Source organism: Schistocerca nitens, chromosome 7, assembly GCF_023898315.1.
Source record: "Schistocerca nitens isolate TAMUIC-IGC-003100 chromosome 7, iqSchNite1.1, whole genome shotgun sequence".
Lineage (NCBI taxonomy): Eukaryota > Metazoa > Arthropoda > Insecta > Orthoptera > Acrididae > Schistocerca > Schistocerca nitens.
The window spans coordinates 387,529,354-387,555,153 of NC_064620.1; the positions used below are offsets into that span (position 1 = coordinate 387,529,354).

Genomic DNA, 25,800 nt, shown 5'->3' on the forward strand with positions numbered 1-25,800 from the left:
AGTTATCTCCATAAGGACATCATTACGGTGTGGCTAATGGATGTAATTTACTTTGTAGAGCTGGCCAAGATGTAGGATTCCATGGTTTGTTTAAAAAAACATATATTTATTACCAGTACTTGAAACCGACTACACTCGACCATGGCCAAAAGTCAATTGGCCGAAGTCACGCTGCACACCAAAGATCATGGTCATAGCTACAGAGAACATACAATTTCAATGTCGATTATTGATCACAACACCTATCCTAATATCATATTAAGCAAATGCTTTTTAACACAACTTTAATTAGTGTATAAAGTAACAAAATGAAGTCTGTTTGTCAGTTCCATTACAAATTCTGACACCAGAATAATGGAACTGCCAAGAATATGATTTTAAATAAATTAAAATTTTTAATAGGACTGTTTTCTTTGAATTTTGCTAACTTTACGCCCATAGCAGTGGGGATGACATTAGGTTTAACACTGAAATTGTGTTACTCAAAGTAAAGGAAAACATACAATTGTTAATTTTAAGGTAAATGAAGTACAAAAGAAGATTTACAATTTTCACTTAGATGAGTCCATAATGTGGTAGCACTTCACATTAAACTGTTGAAAGATTGTAACTTTTGACTATTGGTTTGTTTTACCTTCTTTTGTTCACCACTTTACTCACTACTCACAGTAATGTCCCACATTGTCCATCTGCACTTAGCTGACCTCCCTTAATAGGTATGATTTCTGCTTCTACTGAAGCAAGTCCATTGTCCCCCTCCTTTTTTATTTGGACATTTCAACAACTTAGGTGTGCAGTAATTAGGACTCTGCCTTTAAGGTTTAAAAAAAAATTTTAAAACTGTTAATTGTTACATGACAGATTTAGCACTGATTAGTGTTTTACATTTTATATGATGCCTCAATGAGTGTGGTGTGAGAAGGTTACACAAGCTAAAATTATACACATTATCAAATATCATTCAAATTGCATAAACATAGAGAAATATTAAGAACTAACATGATAACCATATTACACAAAGAAAATTTATTGCAAACATTTCATACAGCAAATACATTTTAAACAAATAATAAACGTTTTCAAGGACATAAAACTGTACCAAAATCAGTCAATTTTTATACACAACATTTCATAACTTCCAATTAAAAACTTTTGTCGAGTCACCTTTGAACTTTGTCAGAATAGTATTACCCCTTTTGTTTATACTATTTCAATGAAACAATATTCCTTAGTCCGAGAACTTTCCTGGATTTAGCATACACCAACCGGTATGCATTAGGATGTGGATTCTCCACAATCTCAAATGGATACATGTAGATATCAAAGAATTTCTTTATTTCAGAAGTTAGCATTTTTGATTTCTCATGTGATTTTACTAAAATATAATCTCCAACTTTAAACTTAGTTGTCTTAATCTTGCTATCATGTTGTCTTTTTCTAATTTCCTCCTGTTTTATCATGGTTTCTTTGACTATGGCTTCACATTCACGCATAGTCGTCATTGTACATGGTGGAAATTCTACGAGTCTAGTGATAATGTTGTCTGGTTTTAGATGAAACATAATTTAATAAGGTGAAAATCCTGTGGAAGTATGTTGCAAGCTGTTCATGACATCTTCAAAGTCTCGTACATGGTCATACCATGTAGGATGTTTATGACTGCAATATGTACAACATAAACAACCAATCTCGGGCGTATACTTCGCAGCTGGGTTGGATGACAGATTATAAACAGATATTTGAACATGTTTGATTTCTGATTTATCAACAAAAGCTTTTCAGACTTTTGACAAAAACTGCAAACTGTTATCCGACAAGATCGCTTTTGGTTTCCCGATGTTCAAGAAATAGTCTTTTTCAACTTTTGTAACTATCTCTTTAACTGTGGCTTTTCTGACAGGATACAGCTTGATTAGTTTAGAAAATACATCCACCATGACAAAACTGTAGCAGTGGCCACTCCTATTCCTTGGAAGAGGCCCATAGAAATCAACAGTGACTAAGTCTAGAGGTTGTGCAGGAGTAATGTTTTGCATTTCACCTTGACATTTTCTGTTACTTACTTTGACTCGTTGGCACTTATCATAAGTTGACAATTCTTTTCTAACTTTCTTGGCCATATTGTAGAAGTAGATATTGTCTTGTAATTTCTGCATACATTTCTGAATGCCACAATGACCATAGCTCTCATGTGTATACCTAATTAACCTCTCAGCTTCATCTTCAGGCCAGCATAGTTTCCAATTGTCTGAGTCTTCATCAGTTCTCCTAAATAGAGTACCCTTAAACATGTTATAGTACTTGTCTAGTTTTTCATTGCTCTTTTTTCTTAAACAGCTCTTTATTAATTTCCAATTTGTATAATGGTTCTGGCTCCTCATGATTTTATCACACAATGATCTAACAACTTTTTCATCTGTGACTCCTTTAATATACCTCATTTTAAACTGTTTTTCTTCATTCTGATCAAAAATTTCTGTTTCCTGTCCTGCTGGTAGCCTTGATAGAGCATCTGCAACTATGTTGTCAATGCCTTTAATATATTTAATTTCAAAGTTGAATTGTTGTAAATACAATGACCATCATGTAAGCCTATCACGATAGAGCTGGCATTCCTGTAAATAGCTTAAGACTTTATGATCAGAGTACACTATTACCTTATGTCCAGGTAAATAGGTCCTGAATTTTGAAACTGACCACTGCATGGCTAATAACTGTTTTTCTGTGACTGTAGAGTTTTTTTCACACTTCAATAACATTCTGCTTGCAAATGCAATTGTAGAATGAACTGTCTGCCCATTGACTTCTTTTTCTTGAAATAATTCGGCACCTAACCCATATCACTACTGTCAGTATGTAAACAGAAAGGTAAATTGAATTCTGGCCTGCGTAGCAGGTTCTGGTTATTCAGTTCTTTTTTTTATTTTGTCGAAAGCCTCTTGACAATCTTTACTCCATATCCAAACAATGTCCTTCTTTAATAAGTTACTTAGACAGGGTGCAATTAAGCTTTGTTTACTTACAAATTTTCTGTAGAATCCACATAGCCCATTAAATGATTTCAGTTGTTTTCTGTTATGGGGTATAGGAAACTCTGAAATAGCTTTAATGTTGTCTGGATCTGCCAAAATTCCGTTTTCTGTTGTGACGTATCCCAAAAATTGAAACTCAGGTACTGCAAATTTGCACTTTTCTAGTTTTAGTGTCATTCCCCCTCTTCTAAGTTTATCACACACCTGTCTTAAAAGCCCAACATGCTCATTCCAATCTTGTCCAGTTACTAAAATGTCATGTACATAAATCACTAATTCGGATACAATTTCCTGCCCAAGCACATGGTCTAAAGCTCTAATGAATTCTGCTACCGATGAGTTCAAGCCAAAAGGGACTACACAATACTAATAGCAATGACCATTGTATAGAAAAGCAGTGTATTTCCTAGAGTTGGGTGCCAGGGGTACTTGGTGAAAACCTGAGGTTAAGTCTAGACTTGACATTAATTTTATATCCTTGAACTTGTGCAACAGCTCATCGATGTTTTTAGGGTGGTCTGTTTCCCTGTATAAGATCTTATTTAATGACCTGGAGTCAAGAATTATTCTTACACCCCCATCTCTCTTTGACAAAATTACCAGTGGTTTATTATAAGCACTGATAGTCCTTTCAATAATGCCACACACTTCCATCTTATGTAATTCTTTCTCAACTGCTGTACGTTTTGCAATGGGCATACCATACAATTTTATGAAAAATGGATCATGGCGTCTCACTAGCAAAGTGCATTGGTAACCTCTAACTTTCCCTGGAATGTTGGTAACCCCTAACTTTCACTGGAATGCTCCTAAAGACATCTCTGAGTTCCCGTAACAAAGACTCTAGTTCCTGTTTATGCCCATCATTTAGACCACTAGCTTCTGAAATCTTAGTGTTTACAAGTGTTTTGAAATCTACTTCACTTAAGTCTAGCTCTGCTGTGTCTTTGTCAACATATCTTTTCTCCTTTACAAGATTTATAGTATTAAATATATCATTACACAAAACTGCATTTGATCTGACAAACTTAGTGGAGATACCCTCCCTCCCCCCCCCCCCCCATTTGGAGTTGTTATGATAAGTTTTTGTACTCCCCAGTCAAATCTTGCATCTACACTCCTAATCTACAACATCCTGAGGATACAGTCCTCACCGAGTCCTGGTATAATTAGGCATCCATGCATAAATGTGAGTCCTTCAATTATAAAAGATAACAAAGTTTGACTTTTCACTGTTTTACTATGATTTCCTGTAGCACCTCTTATTTTTACCCCAGTGACTGGCATTTCAATTTAGTCTTTCTTGCACTTCAGCTTTTTGCTTAGTATTTCAGATATTCCTGACACTTGACTACCTGTGTCTATAAGGCTCTTGCCTTCCCAGGCACCAAATTTTACTTTAATGAATGGACTACATATGTCATCACCTTTTTCATATGGAACATATTTATACAACAAATGATTTTCAATTTCACTAAAAGAATGACTTCCTGTATTACAGTTACCTATATTACTGTCACCTTTATTATCTACTGTCATTACAATAACATACACATAATTAACACTGTCACTTGCATTGATAATTTCGTTAATCCAAGCATTTTCATCAGTGTAACATTGTTTGTCACTAAGGTATTTATCCTTCAGTTGTTCAACAATAATATGTTAGTATTTTGCCACCAATCAGGATATAAAATTTGGGACATATTAAGAATTATTTTTCTAAAATTGCTATCATTTCTAATTGCATCACTATTTTGCCACATATTATAAAGAAATCATTCACCTTTGTTCATTGCAAATGGTAGCCTACTTGCACAGTCAGTTTTACTGTTCAGAGAATCTTTATCATCTCCACATGATCCTTCATAAGATGTTAGATTACAAAACCTATTGGTTCTGACACTGACATTAACACCACTTAAATTGTTAACAACATCCTTGGGTATATCTACAACATCCATATCAGTTACTCCCACAACACCTAGTGCTTCCATTTTCTCTTTCAAACAAACAAAATATTTCTCACCATCATCAAGTACCATTAAATCTTCATTTTCCCAAATACTACAAACATCAACCTCTCTCTCCTGAAAACTTACAACATTGCTTTCACACCCAAGTGTTTTTAATTCTTTGCTCATTAAATTAGTGTCCACAATTTGCTCACCTTGTTCCCTCATCAGTGCTTCAATTCCTCAACCATGTAAATTGTTAACCTGCTGGTCCTCTGACAAACTACAAATTTCTGCCCATTTAAAAAATTCAACTAAGTCAATTACTTCCTCTGGCTCTTTATTACAACCAATTTGTTCATTCTTAACAGATACTGTGTTTACAGGGTAGTACACATTCATAAGATAACTACTCGTTACTTCAGATCTATCTTTTGGTTCAGTGTAGTCACTGTTACTGGGCCAACAATGGAGTGCATGCTAGTTCTTTACTTCATGACTTCCCATAGCATTTTCACTCCTGGTGTCACTATGTTCTCACCAATTCCTGTTTACAAACCCCCTGTTATTGTTGTTGTTGTTGTGGTCTTCAGTCCTGAGACTGGTTTGATGCAGCTCTCCTCATGCTACTCTATCCTGTGCAATCTTCTTCATCTCCCAGTAACTACTGCAACCTACATCCTTATGAATCTGCTTAACGTATTCATCTCTTAGTCTCCCTCTACGTTTTTACCCTCCATGCTGCCCTCCAATGCTAAATTTGTAATCCCTTGATGCCTCAGAACATGTTCGATCAACCGGTCCCTTCTTCTTGTCACGTTGTGCCACAAACTCCTCTTCTCCCCAATTCTATTCAATACCTCCTCATTAATTATGTGATCTACCCATCTAATCTTCAGCATTCTTCTGTAGCACCACATTTCGAAAGCTTCTATTCTCTTCTTGTCCAAACTATTTATCGTCCATGTTTCACTTCCATATGTGGCTACACTCCATATAAATACTTTCAGAAACGACTTCCTGGCACTTAAATCTATATTCGATATTAACAAATTTTGCTTCTTCAGAAATGCTTTTCTTGCCATTGCCAGTGTACATTTTATATCCTCTTTACTTCGACCATCATCAGTTATTTTGCTCCCCAAATAGCAAAACTCCTTTACTATTTTAAGTGTCTCATTTCCTAATCTAATTCCCTCAGCATCACGCAACTTAATTCGACTACATTCCATTATCCTTGTCTTGCTTTTATTGATGTTCATCTTGTATCCTCAAGACACTGTCCATTCCGTTCAACTGCTCTTCCAAGTCCTTTGCTGTCTCTGACAGAATTACAATGTCATTGGTGAACCTCAAAGTTTTTATTTCTTCTCCATGGATTTTAATACCTTCCCCAAATTTTTCCTTTGCTTCCTTTACTGCTTGCTCAATATACAGAATGAATAACATCGGGGAGAGGCTACAACCCTGTCTCACTCCCTTCCCAACCACTGCTTCCCTTTCATGCCCCTCAACTCTTATAACTGCCATCTGGTTTCTGCACAAACTGTAAATAGCCTTTCGCCCCCTTTAGAATTTGAAAGAGAGTATTCCAGTCAACATTGTCAAAAGCTTTCTCTAAGTCTACAAATGCTAGAAATATAGGTTTGCCTTTCCTTAATCTTTCTTCTAAGATAAGTCGTAAGGTCAGTATTACCTCACGTGTTCCAACATTTCTACGGAATCCAAACTGATCTTCCCCGAGGTCAGCTTCTACCAGTTTTTCCATTCGTCTGTAAAGAATTTGTGTTAGTATTTTGCAGCTGTGACTTATTAAACTGATAGTTTGGTAATTGTCACATCTGTCAAAACCTGCTGTCTTTGGGATTGGAATTATTATATTCTTCTTGAAGTCTGAGTATATTTCGCCTGTCTCACACATCTTGCTCACCAGATGGTAGAGTTTTGTCAGGACTGGCTCACCCAAGGCCGTCAGTAGTTCTAATGGAATGTTGTCTACTCCCAGAGCCTTGTTTCGACTCAGGTCTTTCAGTGCTCTGTCAAACTCTTCATGCAGTATTGTATCTCTCATTTCATCTTCATCTACATCCTCTTCCATTTTCATAATATTGTCCTGAAGAACATCGCCCTTGTATAGACCCTCTATATACTCCTTCCACCTTTTTGCTTTCCCTTCTTTGCTTAGAACTGGGTTTCCATCTGAGCTCTTGATATTCAGTTCCCCGTTATTACTTCTGTTGAAACTGTTCCCAGATCGTCCTCTTGAATAGATATTATGGTTTTCCTTTGAATGGAAGTTGTTATTGTGACTGTTTTGTTCCCTATGATGAAAAGTCTGGTTGTCAGACCTACTGTTCTTCCTTCTGTTAAAATTAGTATTTCCCCAACTATGATCCCCACCTCTCTGTGTGTGATTGAAATAGTCTTTTGGTTTCCCCACTTTGTCTATAATTGTGTCCAGTTTGTCCACATAGTTTAGAAATTGTTCAGTGTTGTCATCTGGTCCATAAACTACATCCCATTGTAAATCAGTTGGCAACCTTCTCTTTAAAGCATCAATCTAAAGAGTTTACTCAAATATACAAGTTTCCTCAATTGACTTTTACAAAATTGTTTCATAGTCCCCTGTGTTTCCCTGTAATTTAGTCCATTCAGGAACTCGCTCTTTATCCTCGTTGTTCAGTTTCAGACCAGAACTGTTTTTAGAACTCTATTTCAAGTTCTGCATAAGACATGTCCATAGAAAAATTTTGATTGGCCCATGACAAAGATACCCCTCCAAAAATGTTTTCACAAACTTAATTTTCAACCTTTGACTAATATTAGGCAAAACGTTGCCCCTACAACTCTGTAGGAAGTTGACAGGATGCAAACTACACTCATTAGAAAAGTTTTTTACTGGAATATTGGCTAATAAGGTACATGTGTTCATAGAAAAAAAATTGTTAGCTACATCATTGCTAAGTATTTCAAACTTATGGTTTAACTCTGATATTTTACTTTTTAGTTCACTAACATTTGTCTTAGTTTCAACCTTGTGGAGTTTTACAGTGTTCTTGACTGTTTCCACTTTATCATTCACAACAGTTAGTTTTAAATCTACTCTAGTTTCAAGACCTGCAGCCATAGCTTTTACATTTGCACAAATTGTATCTATTTGTCCATTAACATTAACAAAACACATTTTTCTCTCTGTCTGCAATCAGCTCATTTTTTTACAGATTGAATTTTGTTACTCAGACTAGATTTTACATCTCCCACTTTAGATTCTACTGCCAAAATCTTTGTTTTGGCCCTGCTAAGTTTCTTGTCTATCTTGGATATGCAGTTTATTACTGCAAAGAAAGACATTGTCAGTTTTTTGTTCATCACTCCCTCGAGATGCAATACTTTCTGGTTCATGTTTTGTAACTGTTCCTCATTTGAAACTTCCTCGCAGATTAAGACTGTGTGCCCGACCGAGACTCGAACTCGGGACCTTTGCCTTTCGCGGGCAAGTGCTCTACCAACTGAGCTACCGAAGCACAACTCACGCCCGGTCCTCACAGCTTTACTTCTGCCAGTACCTTGTCTCCTACCTTCCAAACTTTACAGAAGCTCTCGTGCGAACCTTGCAGAACTAGCACTCCTGAAAGAAAGGATATTGCAGAGACATGGCTTAGCCACAGCCTGGGGGATGTTTCCAGAATGAGATTTTCACTCTGCAGCAGAGTGTGCACTGATATGAAACTTCCTCGCAGATTAAAACTGTTCTGTTCCTCATTTGCTTGTAAGCATGCTGCAACTGTTTGATTTAAAGCTAACAATTGTTCCATCATTTGTAACATTGATTTTATGTCCGTCATCTTCTATTCTGATGAATTAAGACTTTGATCTGCTTCTTTTACAAATGGCTCTGAGCACTATGGGACTTAACATCTATGGTCATCAGTCCCCTAGAACTTAGAACTACTTAAACCTAACTAACCTAAGGACATCACACAACACCCAGTCATCACGAGGCAGAGAAAATCCCTGACCCCGCCGGGAATTGAACCCAGAAACCTGGGCGCGGGAAGTGAGAACACTACCGCACGACCACGAGCTGTGGACTCTGCTTCTTTGAATGACTTGTCTTCTGTTTTTATTGGCATGTCTAAGTTGCCAGAGAGTAACAAATTTTCGCAATCCTGCTTGGATTCAGCACTACTTTGCTTTTATACGATGGTTATTTTTGTAAAATTTCACAAACAAAATAATAAAAGGAATAAATAGCAGTACACAAATGTACTTATCTTTTCAGTGGGTCAGTCCACTTTACCATTTTGTTTCATCTTCCTTTACTTCCATGTATTGCACTTCTTTGCACCATGTGGTTATCAGACAAGATTTTTTTTTTTTTTTTTTGGGGGGGGGGGGGGGGGGGGTCAGTTTCCAGCCTCACACTGGACACGTTCCTATACTCCTTTCAGCCATCTGTCTCTCAGTCTTCCTCTTGGTCTCTTTCCTTCCAGTTTAATCTCGTGTATCCTCCTGGGTATCCTCTTCTCCTCCATGCTCTTAATGTGTCCACACCATCTCAGCCTTGATTTCTCTGTTTCTTCCTGTAATGATTCCACTTCGTTAACTCTCTGATCCTCTCATTTCTTAACATGTCTATCTTTGTCACTTCAATACTGTTTCTCAAGAATTTCATCTCACTACCTTGTACTTTGCTTTTCTCTCTTCCTTTCATAACCCAGGTTTCTGATGCATGTGCCAGGATTGGGACATAGTATGACCGGTATATAACCTTTCTACTGATTTGGGGCACATCCTTGCTCTATATCAGGCTTCTGACACTCTTCCAAAATGCTTCTGCTTTTCTCCCCCACTCATTTGTTTCTCTGTCACTTTTTCCATCTTCCTGTATCAGGCTTCCTAGGTACTTGAAACTCTCCACTCTCCTCAATCATTCTCCACCAATTGTTATTCCAGTTGCTCCTCTCTCCTTCTTTCTTGTTGTGATAATCATCTCATTCTTACTTATACTAAATTTCATCCTATATTCTTGTACTGTTCATTCCCATATGTCCAACTGCTCTTGTACTTCGTCCTCCTTAACCCCCAAATCATCAGATCATCTGCAAACACCACAGCTTTCATCTTCCTTTCACCAATTACTTGTGCTACTGTACTCATTATATCATCCAACACTACAGTGAGGAGTAATAGTGAAAGTGCACTTCCCTGCCTCAATCCATTCCCCTGTTCAGTCCAAGCTGATCTCTCTCCCACCACTTTCACACAGCTCACACTTGCATGGTACATTTCCCTTATCCTCCAAATAATCTGTTTTGCTACTCTTCTGTTCTCCAGGGCTTTCCACGCTTTGCTTCGATGTACACTATCATACTCTTTTTTCAATGTCCAGGAAGGTCATTATTAGATCTATTCCCCATTCATAGTGCTGTTCCTGCAGTTGTCTTAACAGAAAAAATTAGATCCACCATGAACCTTCCTGTTCTGAAGCCATGTTGCTCTTCTCTCATTCTTCCTTCTAATTTTGCCTGAATTCGTGCTTCCAAAATTTTCTCAAAAATCTTTGCACAATGACTCATCAGTGTTATCCCCCAATAGTTCTTGCACTCTTTTCTATTTCCCTTCTTAAAGATCAGGAAAATTATTCTCTTCTTCCAGTCTTCTGGAATCATCTTCTGTCTCCACACAATTTTCATTACTTGATATAGCCATTGTATCCCCACCTCTCCTGCTGCTCTCACCATCTCTACGCTTAGCTCATCCAGTCCTGGTGACTTCCCTCCCTTCATCTTGCCCAATGTCTCTTCCACTTCACCCCATGTAAGGTCTTTTTCTATTTGCTGTTCCTCCTCTTTTTTCTCCTTGGCTTGTTCCTCCTCATCCAGGTATCCATTTGGGTTCAGGATTTCTTGAAAATACTCCTTCCACATATCTTGAGTTCCTCCATACTCTCTAACTATTGTCCACTTTTGTTCACCATTCAAGCATAATCTGTCATACCGTTCTTCCTCTTACTTTTAATCATCCCATATAACACCTTTTTTGAACCTTCACTATTTTCCTCCGTCATTCTGGTCCACTGTTCCATCCACTTTCTTCTTTCCTCTGCCACTACTATTTTTGCTTCTTTCTTTCTTGCCTGATGCTCTTCTTTTGTTTCTACTGTTCTCTTCTGGAACCATACCCTAAAGGCTCTATTCTTTTTCTGTACTATATCCTTTGTTTTATCATTCCACTTGGTGTTTCTTTCCATCTCTTTTTTGTTGCTTGTCCTCCCACATATTGCTTCCTCCACACTTACTAATGTTCCCTTGAATCGACTCCATTCCTCTTCTATCATTTGTGGTTCAGCCTTTGGGATGCTTTCCTTAACTACTTGTAGATACTGCAGCCTGCTTTCTTTCTCCTTCAACTTCCATACCCTTATACATCTTTCCTGGTTTTCTGTCCATTTATTATCCTTAGTCCCTCTCAGGTTCATTACCAGCAAGCGGTGGTTGCTATCCAAGGCCTCTGATGGTATTACCTTAATGTCGGTGACGTTCCTATTCATCTCACTATCGTACAGGAAGTAGTCAATTATTAACTTTCTCTTTAAGCCTTGACTGTACCAGGTAATCTTGTGGCTCTCTCTTTTCCTGAACTAAGAGTTCCCAACCAGCAAACCATTCCTTTGACAGAACTCCAACAGTCTTTTACCTTCGGTAGCCCCAACTCTCTGGTCCAAGCACACTTTTGCTGCCTTGTCTTTCTCTTCCAATGTGTGTGTTTAAATCCCCCACTACTATTATATTCTTCCTTCCCATCTGTTTCTGCATTTCCTCTTCAAACTCTTGCTTCTCCTCAGAAGTGCAACCTACTTGCAGTGCATACACTTGTATTGCCTCTATGGTTGTCCCCTTGAGTGATATTTTTGTCTTCATCATCCTATCACTTATTATCTTCACTTCCTCTTTTAATCCACCCCTTACTACTATTCCAACTCCATTTCTCCCTCCCTCCTAATTTCCACTCCAGTACAGTCAGTAGCCTTTCCTCAGTTCTCTCCTTTCTTCTCCTTTCCATCTCGTTTCAGCTAACCCCAATAGGTCTAACTTCCTTCTTTCCATCATTTCTACCATCTCCTCCACCTTTCCAATCAATGTTTGTATATCTAATGTTCCAAATCTTAGTCCTTGTTTATAGCCAGTTTGTTGTCGATTAAATCCGTCCTTTCCAGGGCCCGTTCTATTTTTGAAAACAGAAATCATAATCCACTACTCGCTTGCTGGGCCTATTGTAGCTTCACCAGAGCCCTGTTAGCCATCACTTTTCAGGGCCCCTTAGGATCTTCACAGCTACCGTAGTGGTCCCAGGGCACACACAGTCCCCACTGTACCTTGCTCCTACAGCCAACCCCCTACTTCATGCTGTTGCCCATCTCACGTGACTTGGACAAGGGATTGGACTTGTGAACGTATAAATGTACATATAAATGTCTTAATCGTGGTACAGAGCCCCCAGTTATCATGGACCCTCTCTACTACCCTGCAAAAGTTATCTCCATAAGGACACCATTACAGTGTGGCTAATGGCTGTAATTTACTTTGAAGAGCTGGCCATGATGTCTCCTTTGTTGACACTGCTCTGGATCCAAGAAAAAGTGCAGGTTTTCGATTATCACTGGACTAACCAAATCATGAATCAGGTTTCCACAGTTTGTTTAAAAGAAGACGCATATTTATTACCAGAACCTGAAAACTACACTTGATTATGGCCAAAAGTCAAGTGGTCGAAGTCACACTGCACACCAAAGATCACAGTCATAGCTATGAAGAACGTACAATTTCAATATCGATTATTGATTGCAACAACTATCCTAAGATCATATTTAGCAAATGATTTTTAACATAGCTTTAATTAGTGTATAATGTAACAAAATGAAGTCTATTTGTCAGTTCCATTACCACACCTGTTAGCGGTTGAGGGAACTTTGATCGCAAAACAGTAAATCATCATGTTATATACCTCAAGTGACAGTATCGTGATGCCATTTTTCAATGGGATAATGCTTGTCCACAAATGGCACATATCTCTATGAGTTGTCTGTATGATATTGAGGTACTCCCACGGCCAACAAAATCCCCAGGTCTGCCCCTTGTAGACCATTTGTGGGATGAGCTTGTATCTCAACTCTGTCTCATTGTCAATATAAAGGATATCAAGGACCAATTATAACAGTTGCTGATCATCTTAGCTCAGGAGACACACAATGGCATTATGACACCCTTCATAATCAAATCATTTGTGATTTAATTTCGTAATTGACTGTCAGTTAATTGAAGCAAAGTCAGTCATGGTGCCTAACAAAAGACTTTTTGAACTTAACTGAAATTGATATTACATATATGCTTTTTTTATATAGATAATACATATTTATAATGACAAAATAACATTTCTCATTACTTGCTGATTCCATAGATACCACAGAGTACTTCTGAAATCATGCTTTAGGATTCCTGTAAGAAATCCATATTTCAAACATTGAAACCAGTAAAACTGATCAGCCCATAATTTACTTCCATGAACTGAGGACCTATAACAACTGAAGGTCATAATATGATAATAGGTTCCATGTGGAACATGCCGATTTGGCTGATTCCAAACTGTGTCCTGCATTAAAGAAAGTTGTTATGATGCAATATTGAAATTCAGTTGAATGAAAAGTAATGTTCGTTGACCTAATACTAGAGAACAAAAGATTTTTTACACATGCAACTGTAACCCAGTTTCATCAGGTGAATTGATCTCAATAAAATATTAATCATACTTTTAAATTTTCTGTACCTTTGGATATATTACCCACTTGGAAAATCTAAGACCAGTTTTGGGATCAACACAAAAATTCGTTTGAGAGAAAAGATTTTACACATCATTACAGAGTTGTTCATTTTGCTAAAATGGCAGAACAAGTTGTGGAAGAAATTTTTGACTCTAATATGGTTGCTACCAAATCAATAGACAGTGCAACTAATCTAATACACAAAGGAAAAACTCTTTTATGTCAAAACTAATATTAGTTAAAATAGTGCTCATCATCAAGCAGTTTAATTCTACCATGAAATACATATTCATGTTTAATTTTTCTAACCTCACATCCTTTAAACTAGAGGCATATCTACACTTATGCTCATAAATTAAGGATAATGCTGATACATGGTGAAACAACACTCTGGTAAGTGGTTTGTGGGTTTAAATCACCTCGGGGTATGACCATGCAGTGCATTTGACCTGTAGTCGTTGCACCGTGGCGCTGGCAGCAGTCCACTCCAAGCTAGGTGAGAGGATTGGTCATGATGTTGTTCTGGTGGGACTCTCCCTCTTGTGGCAGCATGCTTCCCCACTGCCATCCCTCTTATGTCATCCACTGTCCTACCTCCAACTGCAGAATAGAGTGCCAGTAGGGCTAGCTCTGCACCTCCCGCTGAGGAGCCTGTAGAATTTGAACCAATGCCCAGTCCTCACCCCTGCCCCTGTCAGTAGACTAACTGTTGCCACACCCTCTGCAATCTGCTGCCCCTCTGGCAGAGCAACCTGCACCAGCAGTGTCTCCTTTGGGCAGCGACACACTGCCAGGGAAGCTTGTGCCCTCTTCAGTTCTGCGACAGAGCTCACAGTTAAACTGGATCATTTTCAGTCCTATGTGGCCTTTAAGGGGAGGGGTATTTAGTATCCCTGCCAGCAGACATCAAGTTGGACACAGAGAAGTTGGAATGGGCGTCAGATCAGGATAGTACACAACATTTTCACAGAGGGCAAATGCATGAGCAGAGCCACTGATCCAAGTATTTATCTGCATAATGGCAATAGGCCTTGTTAGGCAGTTCTAACACTGAGTTCAACTACTGCAGACCTAGCTTTCATTTCATGCCACACTGTTTATGTGTACTCAGTTCTCAGCCACTCGAACGTGTCACATGTGTTGTGTTTTCCTCTGTTGGCTTGACTAGTTGCATTTGTATTGACACTAAAGAAACTGCCTACACCATGCTTGTTCATCCTGTGCTAGAGTACTGCTGTGGAGTATGGGATCCATACCAGATAGGATTGACAGAGCACTTCCAAAAAGTTCAAAGAAGGGCAGCTCATTTTGTATTATTGTGGAATAGCGGCAAGAGTATCACAGGTATGATACATGAGTTGAGGTGGCCATCATTAAAACAAAGTGTTTTTCATTGCAACATCTTTTCACGAAATTTCAACCTCCAACTTTTTCTTCTGTATGAAAAATATTTTATCGACATTCATGTACATAGGGAAAATGATCATGGTAATAAAATAAGAGAAATCAGATCTTACACATAAAAATTTAAGTGTTCATTTTTGCTGTACACAGATTGAGAGTGAAATGTTAGAGAAATTGAGTGAAAGTGGTTCAGTGAACCCTCTGCAAGGCACTTAAGTGTGAATTTTAGAGTAGTCTTGTAGATGTAGACACTGATGGTTCATAATGTTGTCACGCAATTGAGGTACTAAAGTACAAATACATAGTTCAGACTTATCATTGCACAAAAGAACTATGTTTACAAAATAAATGTTGTAATATGAATACATGGTTCTGACTTATCAATATTAACCCAACACAAGTGAACTATTGCACTAAACTTCTGGAATGAGCTGTGACCAGTTTAATTTCACCACTAATCATTCATGAAATCCAGAGGATTGATTTATGGTATAATAGAATGAGAGCTCAGAATGTAATCAATTATTGACCTCAAGTTTAGAAAATGCCACACAGTACATACATCAAAGCCATAGGGGAGCAATATCATACCGAAAAGTGGACTCACACTGCCAAGTTCTATGTAAATTTGACTCAATATTGTAATCACTGAAATAACATTGCTTATCTCTCAACCCAGGAAATTTAATTTCATTTCTTCCTCTCCTTCTGGATGTTTCACTTTTCTTTCTTTTCAGGCAGCTTATAACTCAAGGATGTCCTCACTACTGGGCCATCAAACGTTGTATCTAATCTAACGTAGTCAAAATTGACACTCTTATACTCTTAAACTTTTGTATCCTGTCACACAGAAGCCCGTCACCTTAAACTGGAACTAGTGTGTGTTTGCCATATATATGTCTTCACAACTAAGAAAATGTTAATTAGAGAGAAATTTACTCCAGTGCAAGGAAAACAGAAGAATAAGAAACAGATGGAGGGTAAAATCAAGAATGGATAGCCATACTCCTCCCAGAACAATGGCTGCAATAAATGTTCCATGTACTAAGGTGTTTGTGAATGAACGTCGTTGTCATCAGTACGCCACGTTCAGTGAGCATCCTGTATCACTTGCTCTGAATAATCAATCCCAATGTCTGCAGTGCAGTATTCACTGTTTCATGTCCTGACTGGAATCAATGTGCAGCTTCCCATTTGTGTTCCAAACCTTTGTTTAGATCCATTTCCATAACAGCCTAATACTTCATTGTGCTCTTGCATGGAAATACACTCCACCACTGATGCATTGTTATCTGCTTGGCTTCATGAGAGTATTTCACTATCAGTGAGGATTCCAGCCAAGAAGTTGTCATAATTGTTTGGTACCACTGCAGAAATGTCATACTTGTTCCTCTACATTTGATTTTGATTATGATTCTCAAATTCTTTGGTGTTATTATGGTACATCTTTTATAAATAAAATGACAAGAGTTCCCTGAGAATTTTTTATGCAGCAAGATTCTGGATATCTGTATGAAATAGTTGCTGGGATCCACAATCATACAGTAACAATTATCCAGAATGCAGAATAGTGTCTTCCTGTTAAAGTCATAACTGATTATAGATAGCTGCTTGCTGCACTCTTCATCATAGACGAAAAGGAGACCTATGAAAATTTGTCTTTGTCACCAACAAGCTGTCGGGTTGTCCATGATATCTGACCTGTATACAAATGATTGTTAATTGAAATCAGAGCTAGGTTTTTTCCTCACAAAATTTTATCACCGTCCTCACTGCACTGTTTGGCAGAATGGACTGTCATTTTCAGCCATGATAATAGTGGCAATGTAAAAACTTAAGATGTTTGTACACAATAACCAAAACCTGGATCTTTTGTTTATGCTCTTTCTACATCTACATCTGTATCTGCAGATCACTGTCTGATGCATGGAACAGTGTACCTGAATGACTACTGACATTTCCCTTTCCTGTTCCATTCACAAATGGAGCAAGGAATAAACACTTAGCTGTATTCTTCTGTACAAGCCCTGATTTCTTTTATCTTGTTTTTGTGGTCCTTACACAAGATGTATGTTAGTGGTCTTAGGAATGTGCTGCAGTCTTTCACAAATTTTAGTTCCCAAAATTTTCCAGTAGTGTTTCCCATAATAAAGAGTACCTTTTGCCTCAGGTATTCCCATTTGTGTTCATGTAGCATCTCCATAATACTGTAACAAACCTAGAGCAAGCCTCTGAATTCCTTCTGTGTCTGCCTTTAATCTGATAAGGTGAGGATCCCAAACACTCGAGCAGTACTCAAGAATGGGTTGCACGAGTGTACAGTATGTCCTCTTTCTCTCTCTCTCTTATAGATGAGCTATGCTTTCACAGAATTCTCCCAGTAAATCAAATTCAACCATTCACCCTCCCTACAACTGACCTTCATATTCAGTCCATTTTCATCACCTTCTGACATTAACCCTAGGGGTTTGATCAACATTACTGCATCAACAGCACACCACTAATACTGTATTTGAATGTTATAGTATTGTTTTCATCCTCATGTACCTTAGTCTATATTTTTGCTCATTAAGACCAAACTGTCATTCATCACACCAAATAAAAATTGTCTTTGGATTGTCCTGTTCCTCCTATAATCCTTTAAAGATAACACTGTACATACATTACTGCATAATCAGCAAAAAGTTAGATTGCTGCTCTTCCTATCTCTCAGATCATGTATGTATATAGAGAACAAGAGTGGTCCCCTTCATCCTTCTCTGGGGAACTCATGACAGCACCTTTGTCCCCACCATCCAGGACACCATACATTGTTCTACTACTTAAAAATTCTTCAAGTCACTCACATATCTGAGAATATAATCTGTAAGCTCTGACATATGTTAACAGCCTGCAATGTGGCACTATGTCAAACACTTTGTGGAAATCTAAGAATATGGAAGCTGCCTGTTACCCTTCATCCATTGTTCACAGGATAACCACAAGAGAAGGAGAAGCTTAATTTTTTTTCAGGAGCAGTGCTTTCTAAATCCATGTTGATTTGCAGCTAGATGCTTTTCTGTCTTGAGGAAATTTATTATATATGCCAAGAAATTCTTGCAGCAAACCAGTGTTTGATGTTAAGGATATTGGTCAGTAATTTTATGTGTCTGTTCTTTTACTATTCTTATATGTGGAAGTCAGCTGCACTTTCTTCCACTCAGTTGAGACTTCCAACTGGTGAGAGATTCTCAAGAACTGCAAGCTAAGTATGGAGCCAATAGAGAAGAGTACTCGCTGTAAAACCATATTGGGGTCCCATCTAGACCTGGTGACTTATTCATTTTCAATTCTTTCAGCTGCTTTTGAATGGCAAGGATACCTATTTTTATGTCTGCCATATGGGAACTTGTGTAGTGTTGAAATGATGGTATGTCTGTATGATCCTCCTTTGTGAATGATTTTATAACAGGAATTCATCTTTCATTATGAATGGTCTGTGATATTTTGTCAGCTTGGGAAACCAGCTTTCTGGATAACCATCCTTTTCATTCATATTTATAATTTTATCATTTTGAAAATGTTATGCAATCTTATGTTTTCTTAGTGTATTTCTAACTTGTAGAATTTTGGGTGTTTGCCTGTGTCACATTGTAAGTCCTCCGTGATATTTTGATGAACAGACTCACTGCCATCATCAGGTGGTTCTTCATGAATACTGCTTGGCTCAGATCGGTGTCCTATATATGTTGGCCATTCCCCCCTCTGTCACTCAACTCCTTCACTATCTATGCAGCTGTTGCGGTGGGTGGTGGCATTGGTGGTAATGCCTAGCTGCAAACTGCAGTAGTCAGGCTCTGTGCCTTTGCCATCGGGTGCAGACTGCACAATATGACAATGCTGTGTTTTTTTTAATTGGTTCAATGAAGGGTTCCACAACTGATGCAGTTGTAGTAACTATTCTTGTTAATTAGACAGTATTGGACTCTAAATTCAGTGCCCTCTTTAATCATACCTTCCCAAAAGGATGGAAAGTATTATGAACAGACAGACAGCATCACCATGGGTATCCTCTGCCACTGATTGTGGCAGATTTGTTCATCAAAAAGTTTGAGAAGGCCCTAGAACAAAGCAACTAAAACCAACCTGTTTCTGCCATTAAGTTGGTGACATGTTTGTCATTTGGTAGCATGGATGGGACAGCTTGGTTGATTTGCTCCATCAGCTCAGCTCACTTCACCTCAACATAAAGTTTTCCATCGAGGTGCAACAGAATGTCGTCCTCCCATTTCTTGACGTACTGGTGAATTGGAAACCAGCGGGAAAGCTGGGACACAGTTTGTACAGAAAGCTTACACACAAAGGTTTGTATCTACCTGTTTTCAGCAGTCACCACAACTTCCAGCTTGAAGAAATTTTATGCACACTTGTTCAAAAGGCCTGATCCGTCAATGACCAAGACAGCCTTCCAACTGAGCTGAAGCACCTTGAGGTAACATTCCAAAGGAATGGGTACAACAGCCAGCATATAAGGCATGTGTTGAGACAGGTTGCACCTAGACTACCGCAGTAAGAAAGAGAGAGCACAAATCTCTAACACACATCCTATTTGTCCAGGTAAGTTAGCAGACCCTTGGAGTGACATAATCTCAAATGTTATTTCACTCACTTTGAAAGACCTGGATACTACTAGGTTCACTAAAGTATCATGTACACCTTTGAAAACCACGGGTCCACCAAATCCCCTGCCAAAGCAGCAAGACTTCCATTTGGGAAACTGTATGCACAAAAGAAAAGAGGTTCTGTGAACATAGATGCCATACTGAATTATGCCAGACTACCAAATCAGCCATGTCTGAATGTAGTACAAAAACTGGACAACTAGAGATTGCAACAAAACCAAGGTACTTAGACTGTATTCTTTTGGGATTGCATTATTAAAGAGATAATTAAAATTAGGTTTCAAGATTATTTAATTGACAAACTTTGTGATCTACAACTGAGTTAGGCATTGAACCTTGCATGAGCCAAGAAAAAGCAAAGAGTTCACCTGCAGTGTGGTCTATGTTTGATAGTAATAGTGAGGAGATGAAAACAGTAGTTTGCAGCCAGGCAGGACCAATCCTACTACTGTCACTGCACCCTGTGATGACTGCATAAATAGCAAAAAGAGTGAAGTGATAGTAAGAGTAATGGCCGAAGTATATAGGATGCCGATCCAAGAGAGCAGCAATCATCAGGAAACATGTAGCCTAGTGTGTTTGTGTTTGTGTGTGTGTGTGTGAGAGAGTGAGTGAGAGAGAGAGAGAGAGAGAGAGAGAGAGAGAGAGAGAGAGTTTGTGTTTGAATTCATAATATATTTGCATCTTTCTTATAGAATTGTATGGCTTATAACAGTAATTTGTTTGATAACAAAACCTGGTTTTCAGCTCTCAAGATCATGATCATATGTTTTGAGAGTGAGTTAGTGACAGATTGGATAAGAATAGCACGTACTATCAGAGAGATTGGACAGAACAATGAAGGAGGACTAATATTTTGGAACTTCCTTGATTTTGTTGTTACCCAGAGAACACCATTATTCATCCTCCTGCTGCCATTCTTGCATCAAAAGGTTAGTTTCATTGCTATAATTTTCCTCATATTTTACTGCAGAAATATCAAATGTCATAATATCATTTATAATAATCATCCTGTTTCTATAAAGTTATGCATAAAATTAAACTGAACAAAAAATTTTCACATTACTTGTTACCATTTGAATAAAACAACATGCAAGAATCATAAAAGTAAGGTTGTAATTGGTTGAGTCTTCAATGTTTTGTGTATTGAAATTCAGTGGTTTGTTATTCCTCAAGATACGTAATACTTATTACATACTTAGCATTAGTCAATGCTTATTAAAGAACGTGTAATGTTAGCTAAAGCTTTGATGAAAATTGGTTAATGCCCATCACTGCTTCTTATTATTCCTCATGAATTATTGAAAATCAGTTCATAACACAGTTAAGAACATGCTTGTGGTAGTGATACTATGCTGTCTGTTTTACTTGTATAACCTAAAATATTTTAGTGGTTCAGTGCTGTGATTTTGCATAACAAGCAGCAAATAGTCTTTGTGTTGACTAGTTGTCAAGATAATTCTGTCTTCAAATATTATATGTGGCATCAAAGTTTTATATAGAACTACACTTCACAATACTGCTACGAAATTGTGGAGAAATTGGTGAAGCTACTGTGATTAAGGATTCTTTCAATTCTATCTAGACAATGAAGTTGTATATCAGCATCAATAATTTCCACATAAATATGAGATAAAAATATATATATTGAATCAATAAGACAGTGTTCTCAAAATAAATATTCTCTAAGCATCTTTATTTTTCTAAAGTATACTATATACAGTAAGTATGGCATGTGCTACATGTACAAAAGTATGACAGATACTGAATTAGTGTTTTTCTTTTACATGATGTATTGCCTGTAGGACCTCATTTCATGATCTTTTGCCAATGATCATTTAGTGGTTATTCTAATATTTCACGTGCACAAGTGGCTATAATTTTCCAAGATTCACACCCTGTTACGGGTAGGTGAATCTTGGACAATGCTAGGCACTCATTCTGCTGACATTTGACTGAAGATCTCAAGACAAGCATCAACGAGCAACATGTCAAGAAGTGGACATGAAAGAGTCAAAAGTTTTATACTCATAAAAGTACTAGTCATTCTGCATATGATTGTTAAAAATATTTATTCTGATTATAGTTTCAACAATTTGTCATTATCTAGTGTAATAGGATATTCAAGCCCATTCTGAAACATTAAGTCATGACATACTGGAAAATAGTTCTCAGCAGTCTGAATCCAAATATGTATTATCCAAGCTTTCACACACATGTGAGCACAAACCATGTGGCAAGCACAATAACAACAATTCACATAAAAATAAAATATAATCTCCAGTATACCCCAGAGTGAATCACTTGTACAGCCGATGTGGACTACTAATCCTTGAATTCATTATATTGGATACATGACCTATTAAAGTAGGAGAGTTCAAAATTTATAATATAATATTCTTGTAGAACTAGTAATCAGTTCCAAGAGTATATCTGCGTTAATAAAATCTTCTTGGTTTTCAAGCAGAACATTTCAGCTTGAAAACCAAGAATATTTTTTTTCAGGCATGCCACCATGACAAACTCCAAGTACAATATATTATCATAACTACTTGGTGAATATGTTAGGGTAATGCAACTTGATGGAGCAATATCCCTGTAATAGACCTAGATGCAAGACCTTCCCCATACATCCTCCCACGACCACCTACTCCAGTCTGGTGACAAATATCAACACAAAAAAAGGCAGGCCTACCAGTGAAACCAATCATGTGATCTACAAGCTAAGCTGCAACCACTGTGCTGCATTCTATGTGGGCTTGACAACAAACAAGCTGTCTGTCCGCATGAATGGCCACCAACAAACTGTGGCCAAAAAACAACTGGACTACCCTGTTGCCGAGCATGCCACACAATGTGATGTTCTTCATGTCAGTGACTGCTTCTCAGTCTGTGCTGTTTGGATCCTTCCCACCAACACCAGCTTTTCTGAATTGTGCAGGTGGGAACTCTCCCTGCAGTATATCCTACATTCCTGTAATCCTTCTGACATCAACCTTTGTTAGTCACTTTCCATGCCCATCTAGACCCTCCCCCGTTCCCATTCCAGCACTACACAGACCTCTATTCCACCAACACACTCAGTCTTTTTACTTCTCTGCTTTTCTACTACCCCTCTCCCTTGCCCTGCATTTAACCTCAAGATTGCACCTAGCTGCCCTATCCTCTCTTCACCTCGTTCTTGCATGATCCCCCAGCAGCACTTCCCATCTCCCAGCCTTACTGCTAGCCCTCCTGCTCCCCGCCCCAGCCTCTTCCTTACCCTCACCCGGTTGCCTCTCCCACCATTGGCTGTTGTTTGTAGTCTGGCTTCAGCTGCCCATGACTGTGGTCATATCTGTGTGAGTAGCATTTGCATATATGTGTGTGTGTGTGTGTGTGTGTGTGTGTGTGTGTGTGTGCATGTGAGAGTGTGTGTGTGTGTGTGTGTGTGTGTGTGTGTGTGTGTGTGTGTGGTCTATTTTTAACAAAGGCCGCATTTGCTGAAAGCTTATATTGTGACAGTTGTTCTGTTGTACCCATATGTGACTCAGCATCTCTGCTGCACAGTGAGTAGCACCTATCCTTTTCATAAAATTGGTACATTCCATCCCGGATTTTCCATTGTTTGATTTTGCAAACAGATGCATCTTAGTGAAGTGACAGCTGAGAATAGAATCTGCTATTTTAAGATCTTATAACGTGCTGTGCTTGACAGACAAAAATTCATGTGGAGTATGTGTAATAATTGAGAGGAGGGACCACTACTTGAGGTGATGAGTGGCAGATAGTTGCATAAAAGGCAGTAGTAACTGATATGCCTTCTCCAGAATAGAAACGAAGAGTGCACATCTGTACTTATGAAGAAAATGCAGCCTTAGAAGTGGATCCCAAGTTAGGCAAGCATAGGAAATGAAATTAGCTGCGTCTTTAAGAAGAACATTTCCTGTATTTGCCTTCAGTGAGTTAGGAAAACATAAAATTAGATTTTAGAGAAAATACCCAGGTGTATCAGATGATGGAATTTTGCTGAAAAGGTTTCATCAACTAGCATCTTTTGTGGAAAATATGTCATTTTAAAAATAACCCAACAGGATTAAGAATCTTTATACAAAATATATTATTACAAAGGTGAACATAAAAAAAATTCCCCAGAATATTTTGTAACAAAGGTGAACCAATTCAAATTATCTTTGGGAAATAATTGCAGATAATGGCTTAGAAAAGTTTGATGAAGAAGGAAGGAAATGCAAGTTGGGAAAAGCCTAAGGTATCATAAAGAATGTACAAACTGAATAAAGATTGTCTAACAATGTTGCATTAAAGTGCTACAACAATGCAACCAGAATGCATATTTGCAAGTAAAAGTAAAATTATTCGGCATTGTTAGCTCAGAGACCCCCAGACATCTAACTCATAGGTTTCCTTTCCTAGTGCACAGTGACATATTTTCTTCCCAAAATTTGAGTGTAGCTGACTGTGATGAGTGCTTGTAGAGTTGAGTGCCATGTTTGTGTTGATTATAGTAAGAGAGAGAAGCAGAGGGTGAAATCAGTGCCATTACATAGACTATTCTTTTCAAATAGCATCAAAGGGACCACCAGGCTGTTTGGCACCATCCAATAGACAAGTCACTATCAATATTACATTTGTCCTCACTCTATGCGAAAATCTCAAGAGGTTTGCAATTTAATCCAAGATATTGATATGAAGTCCAGTGATCAGGAACTACATGGTACCACCCCTCTTTTGCATAACCATCCCAATACTACTGATAAAAATTTTTTCCAGCTACAGGATTCAAACCAGCTGTCTCTGACTCATCACTGGTGTATAAGCAGATGACCACGCTGAAATAAGAAAAATAAAATACTGTTTTCCATTGATTTTGTTCTTTTACCTAATAAAAACTAAACTAAACTCTGCATGAACTGGCTACTGACTGGGTACTGACCGGCTGCCATGTCATCCTCGGCCCACAGGTGTCAACTGGATGTTGATATGGAGGGGTAGGTGGTCAGCACACCACTCTCCCAGCCATGTGGCAGTTTACAAGACCAGAACCACTGCTTCTCAATCAAGTAGCTCCTCAGTTTGTCTCTCAAGGGCTGAATGCACCCCAGGCTGTTGGCCTCAATATGCCAATGATGTAATACTATCTTTTACTTTTAATTGCACTTCAGTTTCCTTTTCCTGTAGTACAAGAATTTCTCAAAGGGTATTTTTCTTAAACAATATCACTCAATTTTTGAGGTCCTACTAGCACACGAGAGCTACAGTTTCAAAATTTTGTATAGACTTATATTTATTGGACTTGTGGTATATATGGATTTTCTTTCATATTTGGTAGTTTTGTGTCATGAGGTTTTCTCATGTACAGGGGTACAGTGGATGGGGTGGGAGGTGGAGAGGTGAAATCCCCTGCAGATAATGGTTGTCACTCAAACATAACCTTCAGTGTAGAGTGTAGAGAAACGTGGATTGGTGGAAAGACCTATTTCACATTTTTTTGTACACATTGCAATATATCACTGAAAATAGTCACTTTCATTAAATATTTAAATATATGTATTCCAAACTGTTTAATGTAGAATGACCACATAACACACATAGAAGAAAGTGCAAGTGGCAGACTAAAATTTATAGAAATGATTCCAAGGAAATGTAATGCATTTCAACATGAGAGAGTTCACAAATCTCTCTTCTGAATAATGTATTGATTCATGAGTATTTTCTATCACTATGGAATTTTTACTGTATAGGTTTGATATATGAAACAGAGAATATTCAAAGAACAAATTCATGTTTCATCATTGATATGTTCAAAAATTCTGGAACATCACAGAGTGGGAGAAACTACATGAGAGGAGTTAGATGGACTTACTATTAAAATTCTAAAAATGCACATTCTATTAACAGTTAGTCAGTGTATTACCCCCCCCCCACTT

The 25,800-nt window shown here is 38.0% G+C and overlaps 1 protein-coding gene across 1 annotated transcript in view; it reads left to right on the plus strand.

Annotated features, from left to right (window-relative positions):
• Positions 1-25,800, plus strand: part of LOC126194994 (protein unc-80 homolog) — a 1,036,886-nt gene that overhangs the window by 934,359 nt on the left and 76,727 nt on the right. Inside the window, exon 58 of the mRNA XM_049933411.1 lies at positions 20,621-20,805. Coding sequence (XP_049789368.1) covers positions 20,621-20,805 — 185 coding nt within the window. The remainder of the gene's footprint in view (positions 1-20,620; positions 20,806-25,800) is intronic.